General features: G+C 35.4%; 2 protein-coding genes across 17 annotated transcripts in view; both read left to right on the forward strand.

Moving 5' to 3' along the window:
- LOC107981432 (putative thiamine transporter SLC35F3) overlaps positions 1 to 14287 on the forward strand; it is a 671722-nt gene that overhangs the window by 356863 nt on the left and 300572 nt on the right. For all 16 annotated transcript variants that reach the window (XR_004345268.1, XR_004345269.1, XR_004227324.2 and 13 more), the window contains one exon: positions 14126 to 14254. Coding sequence is in view for 13 of the 16 variants with exons in the window: in XM_031928083.2 (XP_031783943.1) it covers positions 14126 to 14254 (129 nt within the window). In the remaining 3 variants the exon portion in view is untranslated. The remainder of the gene's footprint in view (positions 1 to 14125; positions 14255 to 14287) is intronic.
- Positions 1084 to 7821, forward strand: LOC116417036. The gene is made up of 2 exons (XM_031928093.1): positions 1084 to 1606; positions 6016 to 7821. The coding sequence occupies exon 2, from the start codon at positions 6020 to 6022 to the stop codon at positions 7547 to 7549; it is 1530 nt and encodes a 509-aa protein (XP_031783953.1). The 5' UTR covers positions 1084 to 1606; positions 6016 to 6019; the 3' UTR covers positions 7550 to 7821.

Genomic DNA, 14287 nt, shown 5'->3' on the forward strand with positions numbered 1-14287 from the left:
TCTGTAATTTTTTCAATAGCGTCAACCGTTGAAGGAAGTGGAGCACATGAACAATAATCTGCATTTGCATTAGCTTTAGTTGGCTTGAACTTGATATCGTAGTTGAAATGAGTTAATTAATCAGCATAATTAGGCATTCGACTGATGCAAAGAATAGGAAGTGATTTTTCAGGATAAAAATCTGTGTCAATGGCTTGTGATCTGTCAACAGCGTAAAATGACGAGCGTATAAATAATTGAAAATTTGTTGACAAGCTAAAGCTTCCTTGTCAATTTGAGGATAGCGTTGTGCAGTAGCAGTTAATGTACAGCTAGCAAATTGGCCTTTCGATTCCGTTGCTAGGTTGTTAAGTTTATGTGATAAAACAGTTCCGAGTCCTACTTTGCTTGCATCAGTGGCGAGTATGAGAGGTAAGGATGGGTCGTATGGCATCAAAACTTGAGGAGAAATAAGAATATTTTTAAGCTCTTCGTATGCTTTATCAGCAGTAGGCGTCGATTGAAAAGATGATGTAAGAATAAGAAGCATGTCCCGAAGTGGTCGAGCTTTTGTAGCTAAGTCAGGAATGAATGAGTTGTAGTACGTAGCTTTACCAATAAACAATTCTAATTCTTGAGGTGTAGAAGGTTTAGGTGCATCACGAATTGCCTTGATGTGAGAATTAGATTTATGAATGCCTTGTGTATCTAGTTTATGACCCAAAAATTTGTAGCGAAAACATATTTATGTCGATTGAGACGAACGCCATTTTCAAGAAGATGGATTAAACACGTTTCCAGGATAATCAACAATTCTCCGATCTTTCAGTCCACACAATGACGTCGTCGATTTTTAACGTATTTTAGACCTTGCAAGATTTCTTTTAATCGATTTTGCCAAACTGCAGGAACATTAGCTGCGCCGTAAACAGCTCGTGTAGGACAAACCAACCCATGTGTAGGAGTATTGAGGGTCAAAGCATGGCTGTACTCGTCTTCAGCAGGAATATGAGTATAAGCATCTGTAATATCAAGTTGTGCGTAAATTTTGGCTCCTTTCTTCGACTGCGTTGAAACATTTCAATGTATCTATTTGTTGTGCAGGAGTTATATGAGCCGTATTAGTCGTCGCTTATTCATCGCTTGTTATCGATCGCCTTCTGCATGCCGTATCGATCGCTTTGGCTTCTCGAGACCTGCAACAATAAGGTGTTTATGTTGGCACATACGGCGGAGCACGCATCGAGCACGCATGGAGAACAATGGAGGAAAGATTAAACAAACAAAGTTACAAACCTTTTAAAAAGGCTCTTGCACTGGTAACGAGTTAGTCTCTGTCGGGTTTCCAAGCTGTAAAGACGGATTAATAAATCTGAACAAATCCATATTCAATTTATTTAATTACTTACCTGCGAATCTACGTACGCTCTGCAATACGTACACTTAACTGGCGCTGCGGACAGGATACTGCGAGGCTGCTGAATCGAGATTCTCCTCCAATACCGTGACGGAAATCATCAGAGAGGAAGCGGCTGGTGTTTCAACCCCTTCGTCGCAGTACTTTTGGGACGTCAAGTTTGAGGCCCACCTTCGAACAGAGATTCACCTGGAATCATCAAAGAAGAGAGTAAGTCTTTGAAATTCCCTATTCACCTATCTTTACCTTATCCCTAAATACGACTGATTTGAGAGCAAAATGGCGCAGCAAATCACAGTGGAACAATTTAAATTGAGGTTAGCCATATGGCGTGACGCGATACCAATTTATGAAGGAGGAACAAAGCTCCTTTCTCACTTTCTCCAAACATGCGATAAATTTGTTGAAAATTTAGTCACTGCAGAGGAAGCATTAAATACAGCGCTATTTGCGTTAATTAAATCAAGAATTCGCGGAGAAGCTTTAAATTTAATAGTCGCGAATGATCCAGCAACATGGAATGATTGTAAAAATCTCTTAATAAATAGATATAGCGATCCCAGCTCGGAGGACCTGCTATACAATAAACTTAGCTCTTGTTTTCAACTATCGAATCAAAATTATGAAAAGTATGCTGATGAAATTAAACAACGTTTAAATAAGCTAAAAGAACATATAAACTTAAACAATCAAGACCGTAACTTGATAAGTATGAAGATTGGGTTTTACGAAAATGTTGCGAAAAATACGTTTATAAACGGAATAAAAGAGCCGTATCACACACATCTTACACATTTCGAGTTGGCGGATATAGAGGCTTGTCTGATAAAATGCAGAAAGCTTGACAATCACGAGCAACAAGCTGCATGTTTAAATTTCGCGAGACAACGCGAAAGTAAACCAAAAACCAATAATGTAAACAATAATTCAAAGGGTACAAGCCCGTTTATGAATCAGAGAAATAATAGTCCGTTCAATAACTCTGGAGCAAATAAAAGTCCGTTTTCATTTGCACCTAGACCCGCAACTGCACAAAATAATTTTGTACCGACATTTGCAAATAATTTCGGACGACCTATTCAGCAAAATCGACCGACACCGATGTCGATTAATACCAGAAACACCAATCGGCCAAATAATAATCAGAGCAACCGGTCAAATAATTTTGTCCCTCAGAATAAATTCTTTAGGAGTACCGGACCACCGAATTTCATTTCCGAAGAGTTGCATTATCAAGAGGAGCAGCAACCGGAGGAAGATGCTTACAATGAGGAGCAAGAAGATATTAACGTGAATGACGACAATTATGAAAATCAAGAGAATTCAGAAAATGAAAAATTTTCAACGGGATTCCGATCCAACCGAAGAAACATAGTAAATTTAAATAACATAGGCAGTTCGCCCGAACTACCACACATAATAACTACAAATCCATCGCTTAAAATACTAATAGATTCGGGAGCATCATCATCGATTATTAACCCTAAAGTAGCCTACGATTTATTTTCAAATTACGTTTTTCCATATAAATTCGAAATTAAATCTTTGCATAAAATAACGCAAGGGACACATGCACTCACCTTTCCGATTTTGCAAGAGTTAGGTGACAATACACCAATTACATTTTTAATTGCTCCTTGGCATTCTACATATGATTGTCTAATAGGTCATAAGGACCTACAAAATTTAAAAGCAAATATTAACTATAGAACTCAAATATTTAGCACACCGAGATTTGAAATTAATTATTTAAACAATATGCCGGATAAATGTAAAATGGTTATACTGAGCAATCATCAGGAGACAAAAGTGCAAATCCGAACGGAACACATGAATGAAGAGGAAAAGGAGAAAATTATAGCTTTGTGTCAGAAATTTAGAGACTGTTTCTATAATGAGTGTGAAAAATTAACAGCCACAAATGCAGTCACACATAAAATAAGGACAAAGGACGAAAATCCGATTTATGTCAAAAGTTATAAATATCCATATCACCTGAAGGAGGTTATTCAAGATCAAGTGGGAAAATTATTAAATGACGAAATTATTCAATCAAGTAATTCACCTTATTCATCACCTGTCTGGATAGTACCCAAAAAGCAAGATGCAAGTGGAAAGAAGAAATGGAGAATGGTTATTGATTATCGTAAGTTGAATGATAAAACCATTGAGGATAAATACCCATTGCCGAGAATGGACGATATTTTAGAGAATTTAGGAAAATGCGCATATTTTACAACATTAGATCTAGCACAAGGATTCCATCAGATACCAGTTGATCGAGATTCAGTAGAGAAGACAGCATTCACAGTAGAAAATGGACACTACGAATACCGTCGTATGCCCTTTGGTTTAAAAAATGCACCAGCTACATTCCAGCGATTAATGGACAAAATTCTCAGAAAATATTTACACAAATTTTGCTTTGTATACATGGATGATATAGTCATATTTTCAAAATCTCTCCAAGAACATCTACAACATCTAAAATTAGTATTTGAAGAACTTCGGGAATACGGTTTGAAAGTGCAATTAGATAAGAGTGAGTTTTTAAGGAAAGAAGTACCTTTTTTGGGACATATAATTACACCAGGAGGAATTAAACCAAACCCAGATAAAATCAAGGCCATCGTAAAATATCCCATCCCAAGGACACAAAAAGAAATTAAAGCGTTTCTAGGATTAACAGGGTTTTATAGAAAATTCATAAAAAACTACGCTAGAATATCAAAACCACTAACGAAAGCGCTTAAAAAGGAAGAAAAAATAAACATAGAGGATAGACAATATATAGAAGCATTCAATAGACTTAAAGAATTAATCGTCAATGCACCAATACTAGCTTATCCAGATTTCACAAAAATGTTTACTGTCACAACTGATGCGTCAAATGTCGCTATTGGTAGCGTTCTATCGCAAGATAAACACCTCATATCATGTTTTTCACGAACCCTGAATTCAGCTGAGCAAAACTATTCGACCATCGAAAAAGAACTACTAGCTATAGTCGAGGCGTGTCGACATTTTAGACCATACATATACGGGAGGAAATTTACAATCGAAACAGATCATAAACCACTAACTTGGCTCTGGTCTTTAAAAACACCAAATTCACGTTTGATTAGATGGAAAATAAAATTAGAGGAATATGATTATGAGATTAAATACAAGAAAGGAAGTGAAAATTATGTAGCTGACGCCTTAAGCAGAATAGAAATAAATAATCAGGAAGAGAATGATGACTCACTTTCAATGATTCCTCAAGTCTCGGATATAACATCGCGCCGAATCGAGGAAGTGGACGAGAGCCCCGGCGATGATCTAGAAACAGCTCACACTGCTGTAGAAGATCCAGTGTTTTCATTGCCTATAACAGACAAAAATATTCATGCATTTAATTATAGCATTATAATAAAATCGGGAAGGGACTACAATGTGAAAGTAAATAAAGATAAGCTCAAGATTCAGTATATGGTAAAGATGAAAACGTAAAACCAGACAAACAATACGGGATTTACTTTACAAATGATGATTTGGAAATGATCGCTTACAGAGTACTGCTAAAACATTTCAATGAAAAACTAAAGTTGATTAAAACTAACACTTATACACCCGTAATAGACAAAAATAATTTTTTGAAGAAACTTGAAGAATATCATAATAGAACCCATAATGGAATTCAAGAGACAATAGCCCATTTTAAGAAAGAGTTATATACACTAAATATGGATAGGCTCGTACAAAACTATATTAACCAATGCGAACTATGCTTAGAACACAAATATGAGAGAAAGCCTTACGAAACAGGAAGGTATGGACTCATTATCGCTAATAGGCCCTTACAGCACATACATATGGACGTTTTTCATGTTGGAAAAGAAAAGTTTCTGACAATTATTGATATATTTTCGAAATACGCTCAAGCTTATCATCTATTGGATGGGAATGCTATAACAGTATTAAACAAACTGAGGCATTTCGCATCACATCACAATTTCCCAGATAAAATTACTACGGATAATGGGAGTGAATTTAACTCCGCTGTATTTAAAGAATTTTGTCGGATACACAAAATCGAATATCATCAAACTACAATCAATAGACACACGTCAAATGGACCAATAGAGAGATTACATTCAACTTTAAGAGAAAAATTAAGTATTTTAGTCGATAAAAATCCTCGAGAAACAATAAAGAATCATATGACTACAGCAATCCTAATATATAATCAGAGCATTCATTCATCAACAAATTTTGCACTGTTTACTCTACTGTATGGACCATATGAGGAACTGCATAAGCATGTCATCGAACCTGGAGTCGACATAACCGAAGAATATAATGAAATACGGAAAAATGAAATTTTACCGTTCTATGACGAATTGTATAAAAGACAGAAAGAGAAACAAAAATTACCTAATGATTCAAATAATGAGTTGGAAAGTAGAGAGGTATACGTTAAAACCCACCAACAGCAACGAAATAAAATCGCACCCCGTTATCAAAAGTTATTAGTTAAGAAACAACAAGGTCCCTCATTGGAATGTTATATACACGGACAACCACGTCGTTACAATCTAAAGAGCGCAAAGAGATTAAGAAAAACTTCTTCTTTGCAGAAAAATGATGACGATCCTGGGGATGGCGATGATTATGGCCATTTCGACGATAACCGTAAAAAGTGATGAAATTAATCCTGATGCAACACACTTTGATTATCAGCAAGGAGTTGGAAGAATTATAGAAAATTATCATTACGTACATTTCTTCATAAACACATCGTCGCTCAAACGCACCTATGGCAGAATTTTGACTGACTACACCATATTATCCTCAAGAAAAGAACTCAAGAACTCAAGTCTATTAATGGAAGCAAGATTATTATGTCAAGAAATCTATCAAGATCTGCAGGAGATAGCACCATTCGGTGGAAGAAGAAAGAGAGGATTAATAAATGGAGTAGGAAAGATGATCAAATATATATTTGGAAATCCAGATTCAGATGACTTAGAAAAGATTAATAATTATTTGGAAAATTTTGAGAAACAACAAAATGAAGATATTTCGGTTTTGAATAAATCTGTAAGTTGCATGAATCAAATTAGCAGAACGATAAATAGCAATACTGAAATAATTAACAAAAACTTACGGAATCTTATGAAAACTCTTAACGATCAAAATACGCGATTTGAATTAATTGAGACAGTTGTAACTCTTATTGTGCAGGAGCAACATTTTCTAAATCTATTAGGGAAAATAAAAAGATCATTCGTTTTCATCGATGAAAAATTTAATTTGGAAATATTAACCCATGAACAAATACTAAGTATAAAGACACATCTATTAGAACTTTATTCCCAAAAAGAGTTAATATCACATTATCATAATTTGTTAGACTTTCGATTTGCTCAGGGATCAGTCGTAACTATCCATGATTCCATAATTTATACCATAAAAATTCCTATCCTAAATTCCATTGAATTCTCCCTTTTTCAAAGACTTGCTATAATTAACCGAAATAACCAGACGGAGATCGTAACGATACCGTGGAAGCTGGATGGCTCGATAATAAAATTATTTTCAAGAAGATGTCAATTGATCTATCAGAGCGACTATGTATGCTATCAAATCCTCGCAGAAGACGCAAAAACAATAACAATTTCAATAAATGCGCCTCTAGCATTGGCGTATCCACTCCTAAACAACTTGACGCTGATATCCAGTAATTATAAAACAGAAATCGAAAATAACAAGAACAAGGAAACATTTTTTGGAACGAAGATCTTTGGAGGAAACAATCTGTTGATACAGGGACATAGGGTGGACGACAATCTCGGAGAACTTAAGGTGTCGGAAGTTCAACCATTGATCATCGAGGATCATCAACGGAGATTCGAACCGCTAAAAACGCAAGCAGTACCTACGATGGAGACACCAAAATTCACAAAATTCGGAATCGAATTCCATACATCAATAGCGTCATTTATAATTGTCATGCTGATTCTAATAATTGGAATAATTTTCATTATCTATAAATATAAATGTAAAACCAGGGGTTCATGTAAAAGCAGGAGTCCAAACAGGAGCCCACAACATACCGAGATAACAAATAACGAGGACGTCATTCAACTTGGGCATGGAGGAGTTATATGAGCCGTATTAGTCGTCGCTTATTCATCGCTTGTTATCGATCGCCTTCTGCATGCCGTATCGATCGCTTTGGCTTCTCGAGACCTGCAACAATAAGGTGTTTATGTTGGCACATACGGCGGAGCACGCATCGAGCACGCATGGAGAACAATGGAGGAAAGATTAAACAAACAAAGTTACAAACCTTTTAAAAAGGCTCTTGCACTGGTAACGAGTTAGTCTCTGTCGGGTTTCCAAGCTGTAAAGACGGATTAATAAATCTGAACAAATCCATATTCAATTTATTTAATTACTTACCTGCGAATCTACGTACGCTCTGCAATACGTACACTTAACTCAGGCTCTTCAGAATTTTGTATTTGAGAAGTAGAAAGCACAGATAAAGCTCTGCAAACTTTCACTATGTGCCCACGTTTTTTGCACTTATGACACTCAGAAGTACGAAATGGAAACTCACTGCGTTTGTAATGTTCTCCGCATCCATAACAAGCGTACTGACCTTGTTTTTCACCATGATGTTGCTTCCGATAAGCACTGCACAATGTTTATGAAGCATTCCGTTTATGCTTGAAATGCGTCGTTGAATAAGATAGTTCTTGTATCTTATTAGAAGTAGAGGTAACCTTATCCACTGTTTGACTCCAATGTATGTGCTATTTCGTAAGCATCCTTGAATGTAGTAGGTTTCTTGGCGATTATTTCGTCGCCCATATCACGATGGGTGAGACCATATAGGAGCTGCTCAATCAGCATCCTGTCCAGAAATTTGTCGTATTCGTAGAACGTAGCTCCTTGCTTTAATCGTAGTGAGAAATTAGTAATGGATTTATTCTGTAGCTGTACAATTTGTTGGAACTTAACACTTTCTGCATATTTATTTTTCTCGGCGTCGAAATGTGTAATTAAAACAGTGCGAATTTGTTGATACGTACGACCTTCTGGTGTATCAGGAGCAACGAGAATTTTCAGAGCATTATTAAGTTCTGCACCCATATATACTCGAGCGAAATTACTGTATCCTTCTTTCGAAATTTTACTCAGTTGTAATGTCCATTCGAATCTCTTGAAATAATCGTCGACTGTTGTTCCGTCGGACGTACGATATTCTTGATACTTGAACGAAGGAGCTTTGGGTTAAGCTTGAGAAGAAAAGTTAGGCTGGTTTGTAACAGAAGTGGTAACTTATGGAATAGCAATCCTCAGAGCATCCGCCAACGCCTCGTCATAGCAGTAATCAATGCAGTAGAAGGTTCCTCTACGTCCGACATGGTTATGCTGACTTGTAATGAAAATATGCACTTTTCACTATTTCTTTTCTGCGTGTTATTGTAGTAGAATATAGGTAATCAAGTAATTTGATGATTATTTTCAGAAAACTTTTTTAAATAATATTTTTTTGTAAAACCCCACACTTATCTGGAAACTATATGTGTTTGAAGCATATCTATTAGTATAAAAGTGCCCTTCGAAGCCCAAATCTTAAGTGAGTCTGCGGTAGCTGAAAAATGGAAATTCTGAATTTTGGCCTTCGAAGAAATATCATACCTGATAATATAGCACATATTAACATGGTTTTATGTTTCTTACATTATACGTGAATATATTTAATACTTTAATTCATGTTTTTAACAATTTGGGAAAAATATAAACAAAAAATTAAATTTTTTATTTTTTGACTATTTAAAGTGTATCCGTCCCCTTAATCTGTTACATAATCGCCGATATATCGCTTTTAACAGACTTATGAATGTTGAATGCGTTTGACACATTATCTATAGAGTCCAGCCTGTCTCGGATCATCTCCCATATTTTTTGTTCTCGCTCAGCATCCCGGATTTTTTTCTACATCTCGAGAGCTCCTTTTCCTGCTTTCTCTTCTTGCTCGGTTAAATTATCCATGCTCGATAATAGTCTTTATCCCGGTATGTGTCCGACCATCCTTGATCCCCCGTCTATGGAGGCAGGTGACATGGCCCCAACACATGATTGTAAGCGGTGCCAAACTGGGAACATGATACCTGGGTATAGCACGCGATACTGCTCTAGCCCACCTCTACTCTCTCGAACCTCCCACCCCGAATAAAGTGCTTGGCTCTCTGGAGAGTTTCTGGCAGACATCAAGCAATATCACGCACTTGCCTTAGTCAATTGACCGCTACAGGCTATGTGCCCGGCCTCCCGTCTTGCTGTCAGCGGGTGCCAAAGGTGGTTCAGATCACTTTGGCTCGCAACCTCAGATTGCCTCCTTACCCAGGATCTCCTTTTGGCAGATTATGGGTCGCGCGTCACCACGCGGCAAACGCGGCTGCCTGATTTGGTTTACAAGCATATTTTATTTTTGCTGTACCCTTGGAGGTATATACCACAGCGAGCTTTCCTCCATCCGCCACCCGGGGGACGCGCCACATACGGGTATCAGGCTTCCCCGCATGGTGTGTGTGTGTGTGTGTCATTTCATGGGGCAAATTCTGAGAAAAACATTAAAAATTGATAAAAATAGTTTATCTGCGGGCCGCGATAACTGGAATAAAAAGGCAATAATCAAGTTCAAATTTTTTATTTAGTTAGCATTATACAGTACATCGAGCCCTTTCTTTGGACTGTTTAAAGTTTAAAAAGTTTAAAATACCACACTGAAAAAAAAACACAGCCGTTTCTGCTGTAAAGTCCGGCAGTTTTAACCGTTCTGCTACCGTAACGACTGTTCAGTAAGAACAACGGTGTGCCACTGGTAGTTTTGGCGAGTCGCGACTCGTAAAATTGGTCGCTTACGTGGGATATCAGCAAAAACGACCTAACTGATTCTTTAAAACTGCTGAACTCTACGGTAATTTTGACGAGTCTACGTACAATGATGGATCACTGGTGCGAGTTCAGTTAAAATGGCTGTGTTTTTTTAGTTCAGTTAGTTTAGAAGATATTAACGTTAAAAAATTTGGTTTTTCACCCTGTATACACTGTTTAACTGAAAACTGCATCATTCCTATCTCAGCTTCTATAAAATGAATTGTAATCTATTAAAGTTCGTTGATATTAAAGCAATACATCATTTTGGAGGAAACTACTTACCATAGAATTGGCAGCATTTTTTTTTATTCTTCGGCGTCGGACAAATTTTTTTTTTGTCTGACAGCACGTATAACAAAATGAATACTTATTTTCTATAGATACATAATATCTCTGTTATAGATATGGTCAGTTATTTGATAATAAAAACGTGTATTCTCAACATCTGTATGTATAAGAACAAATTTGTGAAATCCAAAACATTCTAATAAATATATTTGTATATCATAATTACATAATTATACATGATTTATTATAAAAATAATAATATAATTTATTATATTATATATAAAAAATTTATTTTAATAATAACGACAGTCTCTACCCTGTCAAACACAGAGAGCAAAAAATATAATTAAATATATTTATTGTTAAATGATTATACTAAAAAAAAACATTTGTGCAAAAATTTCTCACAACATATATTTAATCTGGACCAAATCTGCACTTTATATTATGACGAGAAACGTTGTTAACTTATCATAACCTCCCTAGTGTGTGCTCGTGTATTGCATACTTTGGCTGATTACAATATAGACTCTTTTTCTACTATCTAAATTTTGTGTTTAACGTCGATTATTTCCGCGAATCCGCTCCTTGCCGTCTACACGGGAACGCATATCGCTTCACGATACCCGGGCATAAAACCTGCAGCTAGCTATTCTACAACCTTGGCCGGTCTACTTAGTGCCTTGAAACAACCCAGGGGAACGAGACCTTGTCTCGTTTATTGCAAGGTGATCGTCCCGACAGCAGTTGCACCGCACGCAGCTAATGTATGCGCGTCTACTGCCAAAACACCACCCTGTTATAATATCCTTTAATAATTTCATACAATGGGTCTTGTGCAGACACATTTATATATAAAACGGTACTTATGCAGACTTTTGCGGACTTATGCGGACTTCCGCATAACTTTTCGAATATGTCGAAGCTTACAATGTGACTTGTGTGGACAGAGAGTGATTATTGCTTTAACACAATGGTAGTTGTGTTGACACTTTTATACATACACCGTGAGATTAAAAAATATATATATATACCTTATATATATATATATATATATATATATATATATATATATATATATATATATATAATATATATATATATATATATATATATATATATATATATATATATATATATATATATATATATATATATATATATATATATATAAGGTATATGTGGAAGACCAGATTTATTCATAACCGTAACGTGTGTGCAATCCAAAATGAAAAGAATTGAAATAAATTTTATTTATTTACTTATTTATTTATTTATTTATTATCATATTAACGGGCATAAATGTCCTTACAAAAATATACAAATTCAGGTTCATTTACACGTATAAAAGATAACGAACGATATTATAACAGAGTTTACTAACTAAATGATGACATGAATGATTTAAGGTTAGATTTAAATTCGGATAACTGCTCGATGACAGTGATACGTTGCGGGAGAGAATTCCATGCGCGCTTTAATCTAGGTAAGGTCAATAAGAACCCAAAGTTTGAGTTTGCCTGGTGCTCATGTATAGGTCTGTGAGTACGCAGATTATAAGGTAAATGTCTAACAGAGAAAAGGCCAGAGATCGACGGACAAATTATAAATTCGCGCATAAGTATTTGAAAGTAAGCAGACCGTCGTGGTAACAATTAAATTTTAAGAAAATTTCCAAAAAGAACAACTCCAAATTATATACCGAATATCACTTTTAGACTATTTTACACAAAACTACAATCAATTATGAATGATATAACAGAAAAAAATATTTGGTAAAGTATTAGCTTATGTTTATACAATTGAATTTAAAAAAAGAGGTTTACTACATGCACATATTTTGATAACATTATATCCTGACAACAAATTAATAACCTGAGAACAAATCGATAAATTTATATTGACGCTGAAATAATTTCAAATAATGAAAAACTTAAGAAATTAATTATTAAACATATGCTTCGTGGACCTCACGATGGAACAAGTTCGAGTCTTAAGAATCCCAAGCATGAATGCAATAAAAGATTTCTAAAACCTTTTGCTAATGTAACAATAATAAAACAAGATGGTTTTCCTCAATATAAACGAACAGACAATAGTTCTGAAAATCATATTTATAGAACTATAAATAAAGAAGAAATTCCAGTTGATAATTTAATGGCTGTACCATATAATAAATTTTTTTAATGAAATACAAATGCCACATAAATGTTGAATTGAATTGAAAAAAACTATACAGAATAAAAACTAAAATATATTGAATACATTTTTAGATTTTACGCGAGTATCGCGCTCCCCCATTTTCAATTAGGATGAGCCCGCGCTACAGCTGACAGCGCAACTTCAGCAATAAGTTACTCTACGTCTATAACCACAATACTATATCACTAACATCTGGTAAGAAACTGTAACATCTGCCGAGTTCTGAGTTGTCTCCAATAAAACAAAACAATAACATTTTAATCAGTCCCCATAATTATTATTAATAATTAAGAACATCCTTAAAACAACCTAAAACTATTGAGAAGAGAATAGAAGGAGAAAGTAAACTTGCTATCTACACCATAAGCCACCACAAGTTAAGAGCAAACAACATAGTCGCGGACATTTCATTGTCTGCGATTCTATAGCGAGACAATAAACAGTCCGACTCTTATCCGCGAGTCCCAATTCGTGACTGCAGATACATCAGCAGCGTCCGCCTAAAAACGGTTGCGGACAGAAAATCGTTTGCGTGGAGAATGAAGGCGGATGAGTAGACGACCGGGAGGTCGCGTAGTAGCGGCCACACAATACTCTAGTAACTAAAGGCTCTAGAGCCAACGGCTATTTCCCAAATAAATAAATAATTATTTGTAGAACTTGCGCAGCCCGTCCTTATACCAAGTACGGACCTTACAATTAAATGCAATTGAAATTACAATACTTTACAAATACATTTTTTAAAATGAAAATTATTCAAATGCATATCCATATTAACATGATGGAGAAGAAGTTTTATTAATGTACAGTATAGACATACAAATTGCATAAAAAAGCAAAAGAGAGAGTATTATGTATGGTCTTACTCTCAAATGTGTAAAATAACAAATTTTAAAACTAATATCCATAAATTTGATTGCAATCGGCGGATTTAAGCAGCTGTGCTATAAAATTTTATACGATACTCGTGAACTAAGCAGCCCATTAGTGCACAGCGTTTTATCTAATACACGCCGAGCAATAATCGGCTACTTAAGTCACACGTATCGTAATATACTATTAAATACCCACATTTATGCCAGAATTATAATTATATTTTAGGCAGATCCATTGTTTCAAAAGGGTTCTTCGATGCCCAGAATCAAATAAAACCTGTCTTAGCTGTGAAATTAAAATTCTGACTTTTTTATATTTTAACATTATACTTCCATGTATTTTGCAATTATTAGGAATACAAAGTAAAACATTTTATCAAATTATTCATTCAACGAATAAATTGACTAAATTTTTCATATTTTTTAGATTGTAGCTGTCATATTGTGCGATACTGGTATAGCTTTATTAGCATACATGGATGGTATAACTGGTAGTCCGACTCTAGGTGGTGTTGTACTAGCTGCTTCAGCAGCTGCCGGATCCGCCGTGTACAAGGTATCTACGAATAATATTCCGTATCAAACAGCA

Source organism: Nasonia vitripennis (assembly GCF_009193385.2).
Source record: "Nasonia vitripennis strain AsymCx chromosome 4 unlocalized genomic scaffold, Nvit_psr_1.1 chr4_random0003, whole genome shotgun sequence".
NCBI lineage: Eukaryota > Metazoa > Arthropoda > Insecta > Hymenoptera > Pteromalidae > Nasonia > Nasonia vitripennis.

Coding starts and splice junctions, on each gene's coding strand:
- LOC116417036 (XM_031928093.1), top strand. CDS start 6,020: ATGATGACGATCCTGGGGATGGCGATGATTATGGCCATTTCGACGATA.